The sequence below is a fragment of the Lacerta agilis genome, chromosome 2 (assembly GCF_009819535.1).
Source record: "Lacerta agilis isolate rLacAgi1 chromosome 2, rLacAgi1.pri, whole genome shotgun sequence".
Classification (NCBI taxonomy): domain Eukaryota; kingdom Metazoa; phylum Chordata; class Lepidosauria; order Squamata; family Lacertidae; genus Lacerta; species Lacerta agilis.
The window spans coordinates 60,421,033-60,442,828 of NC_046313.1; the positions used below are offsets into that span (position 1 = coordinate 60,421,033).

A 21,796-nucleotide genomic window follows, 5' to 3' on the forward strand; every position below is an offset into this window, starting at 1 on the left:
TCTCACCTCTCCGAACAGAACTATAAATGGTAGGTCACCTTTGGTGGCATTTCTTTTATTACCTACCTATTGTTAGCTGGAAAGCATTTCAAACAGCTGTGTGAATTAAAGCTTTAGGTTCCCAAAGACCTGGGCTACGTGCTTCGACTACGGCTTTGCTGTCTGCTGTTTGAACTGAAGCCACCTCCTGGGTCCCCCCCCTTTCCTTTTTTAGTCTGCAATACTACACTGGCTGTTTATTCTGTTCCTCGGCACACCAGCACGACACCTGCGACATGAGCCAGGTGTCCCCGTGGGACATGCCCCTGTGCATTTTGGGATTGCACTGCAAGGCTTCAGCGAGCCAGAGTTTGCAAACACTGCACGAGTTCACAGAAAGGTAGTCTTTAGAATCTATTGTCAGCGCTTTCCCTCTCTAGCATTAGGCTGCACTTAACAGGAAAATTGCATATTCTTAATTGCATTCTTTTTAGGAGAGCGGGGAGGTGGCGGGAAGGGAGGTTCGGAGGTGGCTAGAATGGATTATTTCCAAATTGAAATCAGTGCGGTTATCTCAGTTCACATAGCATTAATCTGAAATCCAATGACCCAGAAATAACTGTGTTGAGAAATGGTGGGGGGAAAGCCAGATCTATCTGGTTCTAGTGTGTGATTTGCCCTCTCTCGAAATAATTTTCATTCTCCTCCAAGCAAAGGAGACTGAGCTGGAACATCTTTCAAACTGTAATATACCAGCGTGCGGAGAATCCCCTTATATATATTCTCAAACTGTACCAAATTTTCAAAGAAGTGCTGCTGCAAAGGGCAGCACTAATGTCTGTTGCCTGTTCTCTAGAATTTTTTTCTAGAATCTCTGTGGTCCACTGAGGTATTGCCATTTTACAAAGCAAGACTACGTACATTGGTACCTTGGGTTACAAACTTAATTCATTCTGGAGGTCCATTCTTAACCCGAAACTGTTCTTAACCTGAGGCACGCTTTCGCTAATGGGGCCTGCCGCCGTGCCACCGCCACGCAATTTCCATTCTCATCCTGGGTCAAAGTTCTCAACCCGAGGTACTACTTCCGGATTAGCGGAGTTTGTAACACAAAGCGTTTGTAACCTGAGGTACCACTGTGCTCAGGATTTTGTAGCAGTGAATCAGGCACTATGAATCACGGTAAAGTGATCCTGAATATGGCTGAAGTCTACACACCAAGGGTGGGAAACCTGCTCCAGGCTGAGATTTGCCTTCTGGGTCTCCTTCTGACCACCAGCTGTCTGGCAGGGAGCAACTGAGAGGTCAAAGGTCAAAGTTTGCAATTGCAGTTCCTTTGTCTGCAAGAAGATCAAGGCAGAGGGGAAAGTGTCTCGGCAGAGAGGCAAATGTGTTCCTTACAAATACTCAGAAAGTCATATATGAATTTTGCAATTGCATGCATGTAGTTTTTGGGATGCACATGCATTTTGAAAGTTGAGGTTTGGAACAGTTGTATGGCAGGCCTTGCAGTTTAGCCGTGTGTTGAGCTTATTTGGTGGATTCTGCTTGAGATTACTGAGTTGCTTTTTGCATTTTGCACAGTCAGGAGATATAAAGGGTGATAGAGAGCATCTCCTGCCCACCACCATTCAGAAACCTTGGGGGAGAGGGGGAAAGGCTACGGAGAAAACAAAAAGGAAAGCTTCAGTGTATCTGCTCTCATGGCAAATAGTTTTGTGTGGGTGTATATGTGTATGTAATTGTGTGCCTTCTTTTGACTCTCACTCCACTCACCACTTGAATGCATCCCCTGAGCTTTTTCTACTAGGAAGCACAGCTCCTGGCTTGAAAATGGCGCCCCATCCCTTCTACAAAAACCCACTTTGGTGGGATTTCTGTTGGAATAGATGTGCATGGGATATTGCTGCATGTGTTTTTTCTATAGAATCTAAGAAGCACCACACCCAGTCTGACTAATGTGTCATAAGTTAAAGAAATCTAAGACAGTGGAAAAGTTTAGTGCAGCCCCTGGCACACTGGCCCTTTTGTTTGTCTTACTGATATAGGAACAAACCTTGGTGTCCGCTGGACCATGCCTTGTTGCCAGTAACCCTAGCCATCTTAGATCTTGTTAACTCATGTAGTGTAAGATCAAACAATTATCTCAGGGCTGAATTAGCCATTAAGCAAAACAAGCGCTATAACTTTCCATTGCCAAATTTACCATGGAACATATGGTGCAGCTGAACCAGGTTCTGCAAAAAAGGCTCCCACAATGTGTGTGTCATAAGTTCAGTGCAACAAAAAATGTAAAAACAAGATTCAGTCATGCTGAACTTTATACAATAACTGTAGAAGACAACATTTTATGGTTTATTGTTGTTTACATTTCGAATTAGATATCTATGGGGGCACCAGAATCTTTAAAGTGCTTAGGGCTTCTAAAGGTCTTAATTCAGCCCTGAAACATCTTCACATGATTTCATGGTTTTGCAATATAATTTTAAATGGAACATTACTCCAGAATTCATGTTGCGATCTAGTTCAAGATTCAACATGTGAAGGACCTACACCCTGGAGACTCGCAAAGGGTCTCCATGCTTCCTTTTCTCACCTGATACTGTACAGGACATTCCCATTTCTGGCGATGCGCAGAAGTTTGTTATCTGTGGTGATCTCATGGAAATGAGCCCCTTTTTCATTAGCAAAGAACAAATCGGGCTTCCAGATGGAGTCCAACATGGATGGGTCCAAGTCCAAGGAATCATCTGGATACTCGTTGTACGCCAGCCGGGGGTCATTCCACTGCTGCCGCAAGAAAATATTCACTCTGTAATCCTGCATAGAAGGAAGAAAAGCAAAGTTATGGGATGCCCCAAGGAAGGTGTCAGAAATGGCCAGAAACTGCAATGCTAAATGCGGCAGGAAGGGCACTGAAAAGCAGCTGAGACTGAATGAACAAAAGCAAATGCAAAGTCTTTACTACTGCTAGGGTCAGGGTCTTTCTCTGCGAGTTTCGCTGCTGGTTCTATTTCTTAGGGAAGCGCCTGTATTTTTAGCTCTGTAGCCAAAGGGGTTATCACAGGGCAAACAGCTGCAGCCGAAACCTGTTCCATGCTGCGATTTTCAGACCATCCACTGACAGACCAGGGCTGTGGTTTATCAGACTGAAGAGGGGATATTATCCAGGCTCACGGAAGAAGCACTGCGGGATCCTCTCCCAGGTTGGGCTGGGGTCACACAATGATGAAATACCTCTTAGGTATATTGAGAATGTGCAGAGGATGGAAGGCAGTTTCTCAAGATTAATGGTAATTTCCAGAGCCTTTTAGAAGCAAGCAAGCAAGCAGGCAGGCAGGCAGGCAAGCTATTCTACAGTTGAATTCTGGTGTCCCATGGCCAAGATCTGGAGATATTAAGGAGGGAGAAGATTGGGCAAGGGAATGGCTTGCAACAGAACAAAGCCCAGAAGACAGTGCTCAGCCAGAAGGCTCTGTGAGAAGAAAGCCCCATTAACCAGCACTGCTGCTACATCCCCAACCCCAAAAAGTTGTCCCGTCCTCCTCTGAAGACTGCCTATAAACTCTCAGTAGAACAGCAGTCCCCATCCCCATCATGGCCTGAAGAATCAAGCACTGATAACTTTCCCAGAGGGTGTGAAGCAGGAAACCTTGACCTACTTCTACAGCTCATTTAAAGTTCTGATTGTCTCCAAACCTTTCCTGGATCAGCATCCTAGCTCGCTTGCTGCTGGGTGCCTGTATCCATCTCAAATTTCCCTCAGCTCCACATGGAGCTGTCCATGGTTCTGTCTCTGTGCCCTAACCCTTGTCCCACTTGCCTCCTCCTCTCTAGAACAGGATAAAGGTGCAATCACAGTTGAGAGTGTGTGGCTTAGTCCAGTGTTTTTCAACCTTTTTTGGGCAAAGGCACACTTGTTTCATGAAAAAAATCACGAGGCACACCACCATTAGAAAATGTAAAAAAAATTAACTATGTGCCTATATTGACTATATATAAAGTAATTTTTCAATTTTTCCCACGGCACACCAGGCAACGTCTCGCGGCACACTAGTGTGCCGCGGAACAGTGGTTGAAAAACACTGGCTTAGTCGATATCATCCATGCATCTGCTTTGGCTGGATTAGATGGGCCATTGGCCTGATCCAGCCGGCTCCTTTTATGTCCTTGTGACTGTCAGAGAGTGTGTGTTGGTACTGCAGGCTATATGGAAACTCCAGGAGAGTGTAAAGCACTGAACTGCAGTTGCTGGGAGAAATGGAGGGAGGGCTATTGTGTGTTCATGGGCATTGGGTTTGCCATTGTGCAAAGCAGGGTGCTGGATGATGAACCTTTGATCTGATGGAGCTCTCTTCTTCTAGTGGCTTGGACAACTGCATCTCTGATTGCATCTCCATTGCCACTTCAAGACATTTTTATGCACCTGGGTTGACCGGGTTACCTCTGATCTGTGGATTCTTCATGCTGTCATATGTTGTGGATTTCTATTATGTTTTCAGATGTTCTACTTTTTCTTTGATTGCTTTGAGATGTTGTATTGTCAAATTTGTTTTGATTTTTTTAAAAAACAACAACGGAAGTGCTATATGAAATAGGTGAAATAAATTTAAGTAAGTAAGTAAGTAAGTAAGTAAGTAAATAATCTAGTATGGCTTTTAAATTCTTACTTTTAAATATTCTTCAGGTAGATCTTTACAGGTATAACAGGGAAGTGTGCCTTTAATATTTTATCAGGTAAAACATAGTGTTCCTCAGCTATGAGACCTTTGCAAAATTCTCCACCAGACCATACTAATTTCCTTTTCAAAATATGTTACTTGCTCATTTTTTAAAGGTTTCCACTGTTATTTCAAACTAGCCTGATGTCTCAGGAAGAGAGTGCAAACCTGCATGCATGAAGTTCTGGGTTCAAGTTCTGATGGCTTCAGGCAGCAGAACAGCGAAAACTATTGCTTGAAGTCTCACAAAGCTGGGTTTGAGATCCTCAGTCAATAGTCCAGATTATACTCCTAGAGTAGAAGGCCAGAATATACCCTGCAGTATTCCATCCTCCAAGAGAATAGCAGTTAAATCATATACAAATCAATGAACAAATGTTCATGTTGCACGTTATTTTTTAAAATAGGAAATAATAAACACCTGGGAAATGTTTTTTAATGATCAGGATTTTTTAAAAATAACTTTTAAACAAATGTCCAGATTGCATAGTATTTAAAAAAGAAAACAAGTATCATCTGGAAGATGCTTCCAAAAAAATCATGAGAATTTTTTAAAACATCTGTTAACGGGAGCTAATTTGAAATGTTCCAAATATACACAATTTCAGCCTTAAGCTGTGCTTCTAATATAAGGAATGATTTCAGGCATGTGATAACAGAGTCAGTGTGGTGTAGTGGTCAGAGTGTCCAATTAGGACCTGGGAGGCCAGGGTTCAAATCCCCACTCAGCCATGAAGCTCAATGGGTTACCTTGGGCCGGTCACTACCCTTCAGTCTAACCCGCCTCACAGGGTTGTTGTGGAGATTGAATGAGGAGAGGGAGAACCATGTATGCTACCTTGAGCTCCTTGAGGGGAAAGGCAGGATATAAATGCAATCAATCAATCAATCAATCAATCAATCAAACAAACAATCCATCAAACAATCCATCCATCCTCTTCAGCTGTGACGTGGGTTTGCCCAATGCATGTGAGGATGTTGTGAGTAGACCCAGTCTGCATGCCTCTCCCATTTGAGCCCTCACAGATTCTTTTTTCAGTGCCTAAAGATTGCAGGCCACAATGTGACAGAATGGAAAACAAAAACAAAGCCAGCACAAGAAATGAGTTGAACGGAGGAGCCCTTAGAGATGTCCTGGATAGGGTGTTGGTCTTAGCTCTGAACCCAGCCAGGAAACTCACTGAGCAGCCCTATCAAACAACCTCACAAGATTGTTGTGAGGATAAAGCGAGATAACTGGCATAGCTCAGTGGCTAAAGATTCGAGCGGAAACATCTCAGGTTCAAGCCCCACCATCACGAAAGAATCCACAGGATGGCCTTAGGGAAGCCAGCCTCTCTTTCCTGCTACATCTGAAAATAAGGAGATAATGCTACTAATTTCCTTTACAGGGCTGTAATCACGTATATGAAGTTCCTTGAACATTCAAATATTCTACAGAAATGCTAGGGAGTGGTGTTCAAATCCAATATATTCTGCCTGAGCAACACCGAGGAGAACAGAGATACAAATCATGTAACAAATAAATTATTTTTGCGGGAAGAGTCATAGCTCAGTGGTAGAGCGTCTACTTTGCATGCCAAGTGTCCCAGATTATTTGTTTATTTCATTTATAAATCACTTCCCATGAGGCAACCTGAAGCAACTCACAATAAAAACACATATAAAACAGTTACAAATATAAAAGACATTAATACAATTTCATATGCATAGTTTAAGACAATAACAGTGCTTGCATGGAGTCACTTCCCACCCAATTCAGATGTCAACTGGGGTAAAGTTGGTTAAATTCCTGGCATTTCCAGGTACAGTGGAGACTGTCCCCCATCTGAAACCCATAAGAGTTGCTGCCAGCCAGTGTGGACAATATTGAGTTAGATTGACCAGTGGGCTGACATATAAGGCAGCTTGCTTTGTTATGTCTTATGTTCACAAATGCTCAAATTCTGGTCTGGGGCAATATGTTGATTCCATCTCCCTTCATAGTATCTAGCTTTCTTTCTGTGCCAAAGAAGAGGACATGTGGTGTGTGTGTGTGTGTGTGTGTGTGTGTGTAAGAGAGAGAGAGAGAGAGAGACAGACAGACAGGCAGACAGACAGACAGACAAAGCAAGAGTACACAAATGGGGCCGACACTATTAGAGATCCCTGTTGTTCATAGGGGTGTCCCATCCAGCTGCAAACCCAGACAGTGCTACAGATTTTATGGGTTTGCCCTCTAATTTAATGGAAACTTGTCTCGCCTGTGCTATTGAGAATGACATTTGCTTCACTGTCTCATGTCTTACAGCTCCCCTGTGTTGTTGCCAGGCCAGGCCAAGCCAAGCCAGACCATTTCCCTGGACAATAGGTGGTAGCTCTGGTTTCCTTTGTCTGACCAATGGCTTCCCTTTGCCATCTGCCCTCCTGGGCTTCGCGTGAGAAAAGAAGGCCTTTTCTCAAACAAAGGAGGCGATAAAAGCTCCAAGTCCCTTCCTTCATTTGCATTTTCAATGTGCTTGAGGAATGGCAGGTCATAAACCAATTTCACTGCCCTTGACCAAATTAATTGTTAGGATTAGGATTTATGGTTTTTATTTAGTGCTTTTCTTACTTGGGATGACCTGAAGCAGTGAGTCAGACGCCGATAATAAAGTGAAGGTGTGTGCAGAAGCCATTATATGTGTGCTCACTAGTAACTAATACATAACCGCAGACAGAAGCAGCTGATCTTTTGTCTTAATGGTGCTTAGAATTACTGCCTATTTTTGGAAATTTGCCCTCAGCTAGAGGTGCGTTGAAAACCATCGTGAAAGCAGCCTTGAATGTGCACGACAGAGGAGATTCCCCAAACTGAAGATAGGTTTATAAATGTGGAGCAAGGTGGCAATTGAACAGCGGGCGTTTAATGGAATTTGCTCCAGATATTCTTGGAACAAAATTGCCAATTTATTTACAGTATTCATACATTTATAAACTGTCTTTCATTATAAAACAATAAGGCAGCTTACAGAATGGAATCAATACAACAAAACAAAACAAAACAAAACAAAACAAAACAGGAAGACCCTAAAAGCCTCAAATACCAGAATTTCCTACAGAGATGGTACTAAAAAAAAGCTCCAGAATGCAGTCAGGCATAGACATATTTTAACCAATTACCCTTGGTCCCACTGCATATCTATGCGAATGTCATTCCACAGCATGATGGCCACTGCAGAGAAGACCCTTCATTGAGCTGCCGCTAGACAGGTCTTCTCCAGGCATGACATGACTATGAGTGTCTCTCCCAAGCATCTCAGTGAATGGGCTGAATTGCTCTGCTTTCCTATGGACTACATCAGCGAGGCTGGGATGGGGGTCTTGTCATCTGGGCAGCCCAGGAGCTCCATACACATGGCCAAGGCTTGCGCCCTGGGAAGGTTGTTTCGGAGTTGCTAACACAGCAGTTTGACTTCACCCCTCGTGGTGCACTCCACTGTCTCTCGAGACAGATGGATGACAACAAAAATAAATAAAGAGACTGGGCCACCATGTTACTTGCTTTGGTAACTTCTAGACTGGATTATTGTAACACACTCTACACAGACCTGTCTTTGTTTTTATTTATTTATTAAGAATTTATAGGATTTTCCAATTTTTTTTAAAAAAACCAATTAAAAACAATACAATACAATACATGGTTAAACACTCCAAACTCCCCCCTCTCCCACCGAGGGGAGCAACAAATACAAAACCCCCCTCTCACAGAGGTAACAAAAATCATTTCACATTTAACCACATATTTTCCAAATCATAGCGTGGAGCTGACCCTCTTCCTAGGCCAGTTAATTAATTTCCCATCATTACTCTTACAGTGACTTCCTCATTCCCCCCCTTACTGATTTCCAAATTATCACATAATTCCAGATTTTTTTAACTTTAACTCTAATTTAAAATCCATGTCATCATTTTTTCTAATTAACATTTCTCTACTTCCGCCTCAAAATACTTCTGTATTTTCTCATTGTCTTAACCAAAATTTCCCATATTACTCGTACTCCTCCCTCCCTTATGTTCCCAGAGTTTGTCTTTCAAAGCATTATCCGTTATCGCAGTGTCCATATCCAATTGTCGTAACCATAGTAAGATACAATTTCATTTTAATTTCAAATATTTTACCCTATACCCTCCCTTTCGAAAAACCCGGCCCATGAGTCAAAAATAACAGGATCCTGTAACTGTCCATCTAGTCACAGACCTGTAGTCTTTTCGTAATCAAATGGCAGCTGGATCCAGTCTTTAACATTGTCACAATCTTCTTGTATAAGAACTCCATTTGGTGTGTCCTGTTCCAGTTCCTCTTTTTCAACATTGTCAATATTCCCTTCTTCCTTTTCCTTCTGTTCCGATATAAAATCCTCCAAATTATTCTCAGTCTCAGTCTCCAATTCTTTTGTGAAATTGACTTCAGTCCTGCTGCCAATTGCCCAATGCCGCTGATTCCCACGGCTACTTGCTGCAAAAGTTCCAAGGCTTGTTTTGCAAACTGCGAGGACCATTTTCCCTTTGTCATCTCAAGGTCGAGTTTCAACTTGCTAGTCACAACAATTTATTTCTTGCTGCGTAGATCCTTACTGCATTAGTACGCCATTTTTTTTAAAAAAATATGATTTATAGTATCCATGCCGTCTGGACCTCCGGGAAGCAGGAAAATACATCCAATCCACTTTTAAAACTAAAAACACCCATACAGAAAGTTTCTTTGTTTCAATCACATTGACAATAGCTTCAGCTACAAAATCGCGCTGTCTCTTAATCTTCAGCAGAGAGGGATTGACTTCCGTTTTTAGAATCCCCTCCGAAGCCAAATCAAACCAAATTACTCACAGTTTTATCTTCAGATTTGTCCATTTGTCGATTTTTTTCTTTACTTGGAAGAATTGAAACGCTGTAGCCCCTCAGTACCGCAGCTTCACGCAGGCAGGGAAAGCAGTATGTCCGATGCGCCGGGGCTCCACTCCCTCGCTCTCGGGGGCTCAAAACAGAGCCTTACCGGGGAGGGAGGAGCACCCTTCTGGCACCCGCCGGACGACCAAGCCCCCAAAACTCTTGATTTGGGGTTCTTTGGGGGTCTTCTGCGCTGTAGAAGACACCCCGTCCCTGCCACGCTCAGGTTTGCTCAGCCGAGCAAAACCGGCTCCGCGCTCAACCGGAAGTCCACAGACCTGTCTTTGAAGAGGGTTCGGCAACTGTTGTTGGTCCAGAATATGGCAGTCAGGTTTCCAGTTGGACTGGCCAGTCATTCCTAAAGCCCAGACCTTTATTAAGGGAAGCATGTGCTCTGCTGCTCTACCACTGGGCAACGGTCCTTCAGCAGACTTTGCTACTCACAGCTGTTGTCTATAAATCTGCTGAGGTTCCTTCCAGGGTCCTTTCTGTGCAGATGTCCTGCCCCTAATTGGCTCTGGCCTCCCATATTTCTATTCTCCCTGCCTGGAGCGCCACCAGTCAGAACTGGTTTCAGCCCACTACTCTGGAGACAAGAAATATTCCTAGTTCCTGGATGTGTAACCATATGGCCAGTACAGGAATGTACCAAGGTTACTGAGGCTTCTGGTATTCCCTGCAGTGTACTGTACAGTAGCAGCAGGAAAAGAAGATGATTTCTTTAAATAAATGAATGAAATCCACTTAAGATCTCCATAACTGTAACCATCAAGCTGTTATGTACCAAGCACAAGGTTATGATGCAAAACTATATTATCCTGTGGGAAGATCCAGGGTTGTTAACAGAAACGGACACAGGATTTCCAGGGTTGTTAACAGAAATGGACACAGGATCCAGTGTAGTGTACTGTGCATAAATGTTCTATCTGCAGGAAAGATGCCAGCTCCTCAGAAGTTGGGAGAGCACTGTGGGGCTTAGGCCTTGCTTGTGGGTTGCCTATAGATTCCTGGTTGGCTGATATGAGAACGTGATACTGGACTACATTGGTCCAGCCAGCTCTTCTATGTTCTTAAGGACTTCTGACAAACATCTTCACATCATTTTAGCACAGTTAATATCCTTATAGAAATTCAAGACGTGTTTGCCTTTATAAAGTCCACCTGTCACCACAGGCGCTTTTGCAGTGCTAATGGCACCACATAACTTTCTCCTGCTGGCTCTCCACCTCCATTTGAACTTGAAAGTATGCCTCTTAGAGGCATGAATAAAATTTTATTCCCTGCTCTTTTGCGAGAGGGGCTGGGCTCTAAGAAGTCACCTTCACATGTTCTGGCTAATTACCCATTTCCTCCCCAAGGTAAGATATCTTTAGAAAGCTGTTGAATAGCTGAAGACAGCCAATAATGGGATTGGCCTTCTGCACAACTAACCAGTCACGCAAGTCTGAAGTCAGGTAAGAAAGATATAGTTAAAATGGGGGCAGGCGGAATGGACAGCTTTGAAGAGAAGAGGCTCGAGTCTCTACAGACAGCAGCACCTGAGCAAATCAAATGCATCGATTCCCTCCCCTTTCTGTTTGTGAAAATCAGTGATGGCTGCAGTCAGTGGAAATCAATGTAATTGGCCTAACAGGGAGAAAGAAAAAGACTCTTTTGCCTATTCAGCAGCAAACCGGCCAAACGCTGGCAGGTCAGCCCTGATCCTGTGCCTATTTCATGTAAGGCATGAAATAAATCTAGTTGGAGAGGAATTACAGCAGAAGCTGCTCGATGTTTATTGCCTTGCATGATGAAAAGGTGCAAGAGCGATTTGGGAAAGCAAGGATTTTATGGCTTGGGGAACTAAGCAGGCTTTGAATAAAAGGAGGTTTGAGCAGAGTCCTTAACTGTGGGAGATTGAAGGAAGATACCAGGTACCATTTGGGAAAGGGCTGGAGCTCAGCAGTAGAGCGTTGACATTGCATGCAGAAGGTCCCAGTTTCTACACTTGGTTTCTCTCTCCCAGAGTGGATTTGATTTAAATAATGATTTAAATCACTAGTCAGTAAGACTTGATTTAAATCTTTTTTTTTTTTAACAGAAAGACTCATTCTTGCTGGTATAATCTTAATATTTACAACCAAATGAAGGTTTCATTTTTGGAATAATAAATTTTCAGAGTAGTTTTTACTGTTCTATCAAAAATTACTGATTTGGTTATACTATAAGAATTACGTAGACTGATAATTATGAAATTATTGTGAGGTTTAATAAGTTAACTATTTATATTTGGACAACTTTTCTGCTCTACTTTATTGCAAGGAGAAAAAAAATAATCATTTCCTTAATACCAATTTAAACAATTAATTTAACTAAAACAATAGCTTTATAGCATATGTATCCATGTTTGTTAACTGATGTGGTTAAACATTATTATTATTATTATTAAAAAAGACTGAGATTTAGCACACATGAAAAACATAAAACAAATGCTTATTTCCTGATGAATAGCCTTTAGACTATAATGTATCTTAAATAGAAAACTATCTTTAGAAAGATTTTTCCTCCAAAAGCATTTTATTTTAAAAATCTGATTTAAATTTTAAAAAAAGTCTGATTTAAATTTAAAAATCCATTTTAAAAAAAATAAAAAATAAACCATTGATTGTTATCCACCCTGGTTTCTCCAGATTTTTTTTTTTGGGGGGGAGCTCCTGTCTGAAATCCTGGAGAGTCTCTGGCAGCTAGTGTAGACAATACTGAGCTAGATGGACCCATGGCCTGACTCAGTAGAAGCCAGTTTCCAATGCTCCAATGGGCCTCTCAAAGGGAAGCCTGATTTTAGTGGGATTATTATTATTATTTATTAAATTTGTATGATTCTATACAATGGAAGGGCATTTTCACACATGAAACTGATATTGGGTTGTGCCTCGGTTGTCTGATAACAGGAATGTAAAAAGTGACATTTCCTTGGCTGGACATCTGACTCCTTGGACTGTACTATCTTATGACCCCACTGTGGAAGGTTGTGTGGATCCAGAATTAGCCTCCACAGTCACTTATGGACTTACTGTTAAAGCCATGTTTATAGAAGACAATCTTATTTGGCTATGAGTGTTCGCAGAAGAAGAAGAAGAAGAAGAAGAAGAAGAAGAAGAAGAAGAAGACTATCTTACATTAACAGCACTCACACATGACATGCGTACAGTGAGAGAGGTTCAGGTGAAACTTCTAATGTCACTTGGGGCTGCAACCCTAGCTCATTTATTATATTATATTCTCTATTTATTAAAACATTTTACAATCTCCCTTCATCACTTACGTGCAGGGTGGTGTACAAACTAAAGCAAAAATAATAAATAAATAAAAATGATCACACCACCATAGATAGGACCATAAAATATAAATCCATAAAATCCAATCAAAACAGCTTTAAATGACAGTAAAGCACTTCTCTGGTCTCAATGAAATCTCGATGAAAACAGCAGAATTCACTTCAGAGGAAACATGAATAGGATTGCACTTTAGGTTATTTTAGGCATACACTGCCCTGGTCAGCAACGTAGAAATTATTTAATTTCTTATTGAACAACATTTGAATTCTTTTTTGTTTCAGAAATCAAATGTCTTGAGTTATCTGTGGTTCTATACATTGTTGTTGTTGTTGTTTAGTCGTTTAGTCATGTCCGACTCTTTGTGACCCCATGGACCAGAGCACACCAGGGACTCCTGTCTTCCACTGCCTCCTGCAGTTTGGTCAGACTCATGTTGGTAGCTTCGAGAACACTGTCCAACCATCTCGTCCTCTGTCGTCCCCTTCTCCTTGTGCCCTCAGTCTTTCCCAACATCAGGGTCTTTTCCAGGGAGTCTTCTCTTCTCATGAGGTGGCCAAAGTATTGGAGCCTCAGCTTCAGGATCTGTCCTTACAGTGAGCACTCAGGGCTGATTTCCTTCAGAATGGATAGGTCTGGCCTTCTTGCAGTCCATGGGACTCTCAGGAGTCTCATCCAACACCATAATTCAAAAGTATCAGTTCTTTGGCAATCAGCCTTCTTTATGGTCCAGCTCTCACTTCCATACATCACTACAGGGAAAACCATAGCTTTAACTATAAGGACCTTTGTCAGCAAGGTGATGTCTCTCCTTTTTAAGATGCTGTCTAGGTTTGTCATCACTTTTCTCCCAAGAAGCAGGCATCTTTTAATTTCATCACATGGCTTTTCCCAAAGTGCCCTTCAAAGTGTAGTTTACTTCTCATATAGCTACAACCCCCAGCCTCCTTAACAAACATTTTCGGGTCACTTCTGGGTTCAGTGTGATGTGTGTGTGTGTGTGTGTTTGCAGTCAAACACATATTGAAAGGGGGTTGCTTGCATACTTCCTGGGGAACTACAGTCAATCCACACACCCCTAACAAGAACACCAGCATCATGTTATATCTGTGCAAGCCTCAGTTGCCTTAGTGGATTAGTTTGAATCCATTTCTCTCTTGCGATGCACAAAATTACAACTGATCCCTGAAGCCAGAAATAGCAATTATCTTGGTGAACTTGTGTATCCAAACCAATGTAACGAGAATGCAAAGGCAAGTGGCAGATGTATTGGAAGGGTTTGGTGAGCCTGCTCCTCCTGCAGCTGTTGATTCTTCTCAGGCAGAAACCTTGCCCCATTCCTGCTTTCTTCTCAGATTGGCTTCTCAGTCTAGTTTTGGGTAGTGAATTGTCATTGGGTAGTGAATTGTCTCTAGCATGGGACTATTTGCTCGAGAATTCACAAATAAGGGAAAGATTAAGCAGCTCCCTCATGTTTCTATGTATATGTATTCACAGGGGCCTTCCCATGGTGTCCAATGGAGCCTCCTTCCACCACAAAGTAAGGCTTGAAATAAGCATTCTTTATACTTGATTGCGCTCTCTCTCTCTCTCTCTCTCTCTCTCTCTCTCTCTCTCTCTCTCTCTCTCTTTTTCTCTCATACTTCTTCCATGGGCCAAAAAAGGGGAGCCACATCCACATTAGAGTTAAGGAAACCCATGGTTGCAAATTCTGTCTTTCCTCATAACTTCTAGCACTATCCCCAGCATATATGACCTGACTGTTCTTTCTTCTGAATGCTCTGATAAGCTTCTTCTCATTTTTGAGACTTGTGGCTAGTAAGCGGAAAGTTGCCTATTATGACCCATTTATCCCCCCCCCCCAAGTTCATTCTTTGATTGAAAAGTTCGTGCCCGGATGACTCCTAACAATTATTTTCGGTTATTTCCAGCCTCTGGTTTCTGGTGCCCTTTATATTAATCTCTGTAGTTGCTGTGGGTTGCAATGCAGTTGCCTATAAGGTTACATTTGGTTTAACCTTTTGAAGTGAGATGGATAGCATATGAGATTTCTTTAAATAGATCAAATTATATATAGATCATATAGATACAAAAGGGCACAACAGAATGAGGATTCCAAATGTCAACTCTTTATCTTTAATTTAAGCTTGCATTGGTAACTTTTGCTACCAACTTTGAAGTTACTTGGGAGGGGTGACCAGTCTGATATCCATTCATTATTTTGAGTCAAATATTTATATTCTTCTGCTTAATATTTTGACCCTACCTTTCCACCATGGATCCTCAAAGATGGCTTACAACAGGCATCCTCAACCTTTTTGGGCCGCTCGGTACATTTGGAAATTTAAGAAACTGCTATGGGTAGCACAAAATGTCAATTTCATGGAAGAAAACTGGTGGTCCTCCAAGCCTCCCCCCCCCCCAACAAACAGGGAATGCATCTCTCCAAAGAAGCACAGGCAAAAATGCAGCAAACTTCCTAACCCCATTTAAAAATTAAAAAATAGGAGGGCAGAGAAACTTGGCAGCCACTCTGTCCACGGACACCACTGTGGACCCCAGGCTTGCAGTAGGAAACATTAAAAGCAATTCATTGAAAAGTAAGTTGGAAAGGAAAAGCCACCAAAAGAACCATTTCCAACTGGACAGATCTGGCCACTTTTCAAAAAGTGAGCAAGGGAACATAGGAATCTGCTTTCTCCTGAATTAAACCATTAGTCCATCCAGCTTAGTGTTGTCTACATCACATGGCACTCCAGATGTTGTTGGACTCCAACTCCCACATTTCCTTACTATTGGCTAGGCTGGTTGGAGCTGATGGGAGTTCATCTGGAGGGCCACAGGTCTCCCAGCAGCTGACTGGCAGCAGCTGTCACAGTTTCAGACAGGAGTCTTTCTCAGTCCTACCTGGAGATGCTGGTTAATTAAATTATGGATCTTCTGCATACAGGGCAGATGCCCTCCCACAGAGGCCTCCTCTTTGGGAAGGACTTTCCAAGACTGCATCAATAAAACTCTGTCTTATGCTTCCAATTACCATACTTCAGACAGTGAGTGGGTGTGTGATTGGGTTTCAGTTCTTGAGAGAAGCACCTGAGCACGTTCATATGGAAAGAGGCAGATCTTTTAGAGCCTTAAAGCTTAAAATCAACCATCTGGCTTGGCCCTGGAAGCAAATTGGTAGCAATCAGTACAGCTGAAACAGCCTTTTTGTAAATAATGCTTTACACCACACAATAATCTGGAAAATTTCTGAACATCTTTTAAATAGAGCCCTATATACAGAATTTTACATATACCAAATGTGGATGGGGTGTGAAAGACCATGACAAGGTCTGATTTCCCCAAGAAGGGACTTGGCTAGGACTTCCCAAGGCCATTATTCTAGGATAATGCTGGGCTGAGGAGCATACCCAAACTGTGAACCTGTGATTCCACCCAAAACAAGCTAAACCCCTGCATCTGGATCAGTACAGCCTCAAATCAGACAACAGTTTCTGAGATTTAAGCTCCAGTCTGTTTACCTGGTCCAAATTTTACTTCTTTCACATCTTCGAGAGCAGGTGAAAATGAGAGGTGTTGTTGAGTGCCATCAGCCTATTGATGACACAACTAAATCTCTGGACAACCTCACCCAGCAGTTTCATATAGATGTTGGAAACGTAATGGAACCTTGGCCAGGGGGTGAAAGAGCCTTAGCACAATGTGTTCTCAATCCTCCCCTCCAGGAATGGCTGGAGTCACCAAAACATAATATATATTAATCCCAGTTCCATGGAATGGTTCAGAATGATGCCATACTAAATTGCATTGAAAATCACTGAGAGTTCCAGGTTTAAAAGGTTGCACTTCCCCTGTCAATTTTCTAAGGTAGGTCTTCTGCCCTTGTTTCACTTTCATATCCAGGCTACAAGCAAGATTGATGATCCAGACAATTGGTTTCCTTCAGGAATACCTGGAGCTGAGATGCCATTACATGCTCCATTACCTTACCCAGGAATGGTGAATTGGAGACTGGAAATAGTTTTTTAGGTTGGGACAATCCAGCGGAGGTCTTTTAAAAGAGAGGTCTCACAACAGCTTCCTCCATAATCTCCCTCAAGGAAACATTTAGAACCTCAGCCACTCATGATAGAAGAATTCTCCCTCTTCAATCAGTTGAGAAGGGCAAGAGAGATGAGTACAAATGGCCAGTTTCACCTCTCCCAAAAAACCCAGTCCACATCCTTAGGTTACCCAAACTGTTTAGAACAGGACAAGAGGAAACCATTGGCATGTTCAGAATTCCCACTCTGATTGTGATGTCCAAGTCAGAATGGATGGGAGTGCAAAGTAATCCTGTTTTGGTTCTGCCTTATTTATTTCCTGTATAATAATACTGATAGGTTTAAATATTTTATTCTGCCTTTTTTTTAACAAATCAAAGCAACTTACAAAATTGAAGACATTGCAAAATAAATTAAAAAGGGGAGAAATCAAGCAAAACACTGCGTTATAATCCAAATCATTGCCACATTAAAATTGAACCATACAATTGTTTTTTAGAAAAGGAATGTCCTATAAGATGTTCTAAAACTAAACCAAGATTGACGTGGGGGGGGGGAATGGTCACAATCAAGGTGCCACCAATATAAAGTCCCTGCTCCATATTCACTCCTAACTTGTAACTCTTAAAGAAAGGTGATAGGCCCAAGGATATATAGGAAGATGTTCAGGGTGAGCTGTATAGGTTAAGGCCATCACCACTGAACTGGGTCCAGAAGCAATTAAGAGCAACCAAGTAATAATATTGCTCTTGCAGACTTCTAACATGCCTATTCTATTTTCACATCGAACATCATCCCCTCTTTTCCCCACTGCACATTGTCTGAAGAGCCTTTAACACCTGTGCTATATTAAGCTGACCGTAACGGTTTCCTGAAAAAGCACACCCAATGAAAAATGTTTAATAAGGTATTTAATCTCACCATGGATAGTTGTACTTAGGAAAGAGCAGCTGCAACTCAATCGTTCAGCAACATTAGCTATGCAGATAGGCAGTGGTGCCACAGAAGGGTAGGAACATATTGTCATTTTACATGCCTGCGTACTAGAGTCAAAACGCACATGCATCCCTTCCAGAGATTTAACAAGAGACCTTGGAGTGGACTGAGCTCTGGTGCATGTTTGTGAATATAGGAACAAAACAGGAAGGGCATTTTACCAGAAAAATAGAAACTGCCTCTGGTAAATATAAGACTGTTGAAACGTATCACATGTTCACATTTCCGTATCCCCATAAAAAGATATGTTGTGCACCAAAGGCAGCTTCCAAACATTTTTCAAGCACAGCCAGTCACATGCAGAACTTGTGACGCTACAAAAGCACAGGCTATGGCTTCCAAAACCTCATTGCCCAGAAAGTGCCTCAGCTGATGGAGCAGCCAAAGATGGGGTGATGTGGGGGGTGGGGATGGGGGGAGGCACTCCTGGCCATCCCTAGAACCTGAATGTGGAAGAACAAGGTAGGACCTCCCAGCTCTGAACTTGGTTGACTAAGGATGGAGAAATGACACCAGTGACAAGTCTGCTTCCCTCTCCTAGGAAACTGTGGTATCTGGCTATCCCTCCTTCAATGTAGATGGGTTCAACTGCAGTGTGCTTATCCTTACTCACTCGGCGGTGGCTCCAGGACACTGGCTGAACCAGTTCTGATGTTAAAAGATCTAGAACCATAGAATTATAAAGTTGGAAGGGACCTTGAGGGTTATCTAGTCCAACCTTCTGCAGTGCAGGAATCTCTCTCAACTGAATCTCAACTAGAAGTGTAGAAAAGACCCTGATGTTGGGAAAGATGGAGGGCACAAGGAGAAGGGGACGACGGAGGATGAGATGGTTGGACAGTGTTCTCGAAGCTACTGACATGAGTTTGGCCAAACTGCGAGAGGCAGTGAAGGATAGGCGTGCCTGGCGTGCTCTGGTCCATGGGTTCACGAAGAGTCGGACACGACTGAATGACTGAACAACAACAAGAAGTGTTGTTGCAACAATATTCCCTCGAGTTGGTGACAGCCAGCCACCACTGCAGAGCTTGAAGGGAATGTGTTACCTTTACTGATAGGCAGTGGGAGCCAGAGGAATCATAGAATTGTAGAGTTGGAAGAAGCAAGGAATGCCTCAGGCAGCATGGTGCAAGGGCAGAGTTGCTGACTGGCTATCCAGCCTCACAAGATGCCAACAGCCTGCACCATTGGTGGCAAACCAGTTAGCAAGTAACTGCACACTTGCACGATGCTGACTGAAGGGGTCTCGGCCTCCACTGCCACTTCCTGGCAGATATCAGGTAGGGCAGGTGTTCCCCTTCCCCTTTGATTGTTCTGCAGCAGTAGCCAGCATTTCCCACTAGCAAGTCATTTTGCCAGCTGCCACTACAGATAAAATCCAAGTATGTATGGCCAGGCAAAAAGAGGGCACCGCCTTGCCTTTATGTACACATGAAGACATTTCTTCAGAGCCGTTGTCTTGCTCTGGTGCAAGACATTATAATAAAGAGAAGCAGCACAAAGGGCAAGCATTCATCAGCTTCTCTGAAAGCTGCTTTGGCCATACCCAAGGACATTTTGCTACGAGGAAGGCAAAGCTTGCAAACGGGCCCAATCTGTTTGTGGCAATTTCTTCCCAGCTCTGGATATGGCAACCATGGGGAACCACAACAAAGTCCAGTAGAGTGCAAAGGAGGCAAAACAAGGTTAGAACAAGTCAACTACGGTGCAGCATGAACAGAGGGAGGGAGGGTTTGTTCTTTGGCCAACTGCACTGTAAGTGACAAGTGCAGTTGGCTTTTAAAGGTGGCCATTGGACCAGAGTGGAAATTTGTGCCTCCTGGTCCATCCACCAAGCTCAAATCCCCTCAGGTGCCCATGACTGGGCAGTTTGAACTGGAGTACTTGGTGAGCAATCCCACCTTGCAACGCAGCTGGCCGGGTGATTTTCAATGGCCGACCACCAATGTGACTCCCAGCATCTAGGAAAGGCAGTCAGTGCAGTAGAGGCCACAACCACTGCCCACCTAGAACAGGGTAAGTGGCCATTTTGTTAAGCCGCTGGAAACAGTTTGCTACCATTGATTGTAGTAGCAGGTGATGACTACCATTTTGATTGCTAATGGAAATTGATTGGAGACCAATTCTACAGACTGACCCAAAGAGCCTCAGGTGCATGAAACTGTATGTTTATGCAACACAAATTGGTCAAGAGAACCACATTAGGATCTTTCAGTATTGTGAATTTAAGATGGGTTTGCCTTCTGTACCCAATTATTCTGTGTTGCAGGGGGTTGGACTTGATGACACTGAGGTTCCCGTCCAACTCTATGATTCTCCTCTGTTTCATTCATTTTCTACAGCAGCCTGCTCCTTTCTTCCTAGCTGTATCTTCTCTTTTGTGAATTCCACTGAGCTGGAAACCTTCCCCTAGAAACTCCCCACTTGTGACATCTTTTTCATTACTCTCCCTAATTTTTGATGGATACAGACCTGCTTCCCAGAGTTTCTGCTCGTCTATTCTCCTGAGAATGCCTGCCCTTTATTGATGGCTCCTGCACTCCTCCCAGCTCCTATTATTCTCCTTTGGATTGTGCCCCAAACTGTGTTTGTGAACTCATTAGACCTTTGCATGTTGACATAATGATAGCTACTGATTTGTGTGCTGCAAAGACTGCCTCTAGTGTCTTTAAATGTCAACATTAATGTCTTATGTGTGAACTAAAATCCCCCAATACTGGCAGTTTAATGATCTTTCTAGATAAAAGCTGAAATTGTAATAACTATGTAAATTTCAGCCCAAGGGAAGCAGTATTCTCATAGTGATCCCAAAACAAAAGTGTAGGAGTCATCAGCCTCTGCTGGCTACATCTGTTTAGAAAACCAAAAGCCAAGAGTTTTAGTTTTCCACATGAAACTCAAAAATGACATGAAAATACAATTGTATTTCAGTTTGGAAGTGACTGGTTTAGTGTTTTTTGTATACTGAAAAACTAATATACAGAAAACACTTTTCTGTCTGTCACCAGGAATGATTGACAACCTGCATTCCTTAATGAAAAATGGTGCATTTCAATTAAATACCATTATTAAAACTGGAAACTATCTTTCAAGAATTACAGCCATCTCAGCTTCAAATGTCTGCTGATGCTTAATCTTCAGCTTCCTCTCAGACATGATGAGAAGTGAGAGCACTTTGTGACTTGGAAATCAAGAATGATATGGTGCATATAGCAATGGGAGACACTTTTCCATTTTGGTTTCTCTCAGTTTCTCATCTTTCCAATCTTTAGCTCTGGTTTTCTGCTAATGTACACATGGCTTTATGCCATTTTGTACACATTTCTGCTAATCAATTCCCCCATATGATGCATTTTTGTGTGTTATTTGCATAAACATATGCATTTTTAGACACATTTTATCCCACTAGATGCATTTCTGTACCCCTCATTTGTTTGGAGAACTGAATTGCAAAATTCATAGGAAGTGTGAATTTCACAGGATGGCTGTGTTCCAGTTCCTATATTGCTTCAGAAAGTGTGAATTGGGCAGACTCAACTTTAAATGCAAACTAATTCAAATTTCTCTCCCCTACTCCCTCCAGCACTTGTCACCTCAGTGTGGACAGCATTCCCAGCATCCACCACTCATGGGGATCACATGAGCAAGTGTTCTACCAAACTAATACGATAAGTAAAGGATGCAAATAACATATATGTATTTCATCATTCTCCCCTACAGAACAAAGGATGTTTTACAATAAGAAACAATCTAATCATGATTTTAGAACTGCCCTCAACACAGCAACACATCAACATGGTAGGAAGGCCGGTGTTTTTACATCCCCCGAAGC

General features: G+C 42.5%; 1 protein-coding gene across 2 annotated transcripts in view; it reads right to left on the reverse strand.

Annotated features, from left to right (window-relative positions):
* GLRA1 (glycine receptor alpha 1) overlaps positions 1 to 21,796 on the reverse strand; it is a 93,555-nt gene that overhangs the window by 19,500 nt on the left and 52,259 nt on the right. For both annotated transcript variants that reach the window (XM_033140326.1, XM_033140325.1), the window contains exon 4: positions 2,576 to 2,799. In XM_033140326.1, coding sequence (XP_032996217.1) covers positions 2,576 to 2,799 — 224 coding nt within the window. The remainder of the gene's footprint in view (positions 1 to 2,575; positions 2,800 to 21,796) is intronic.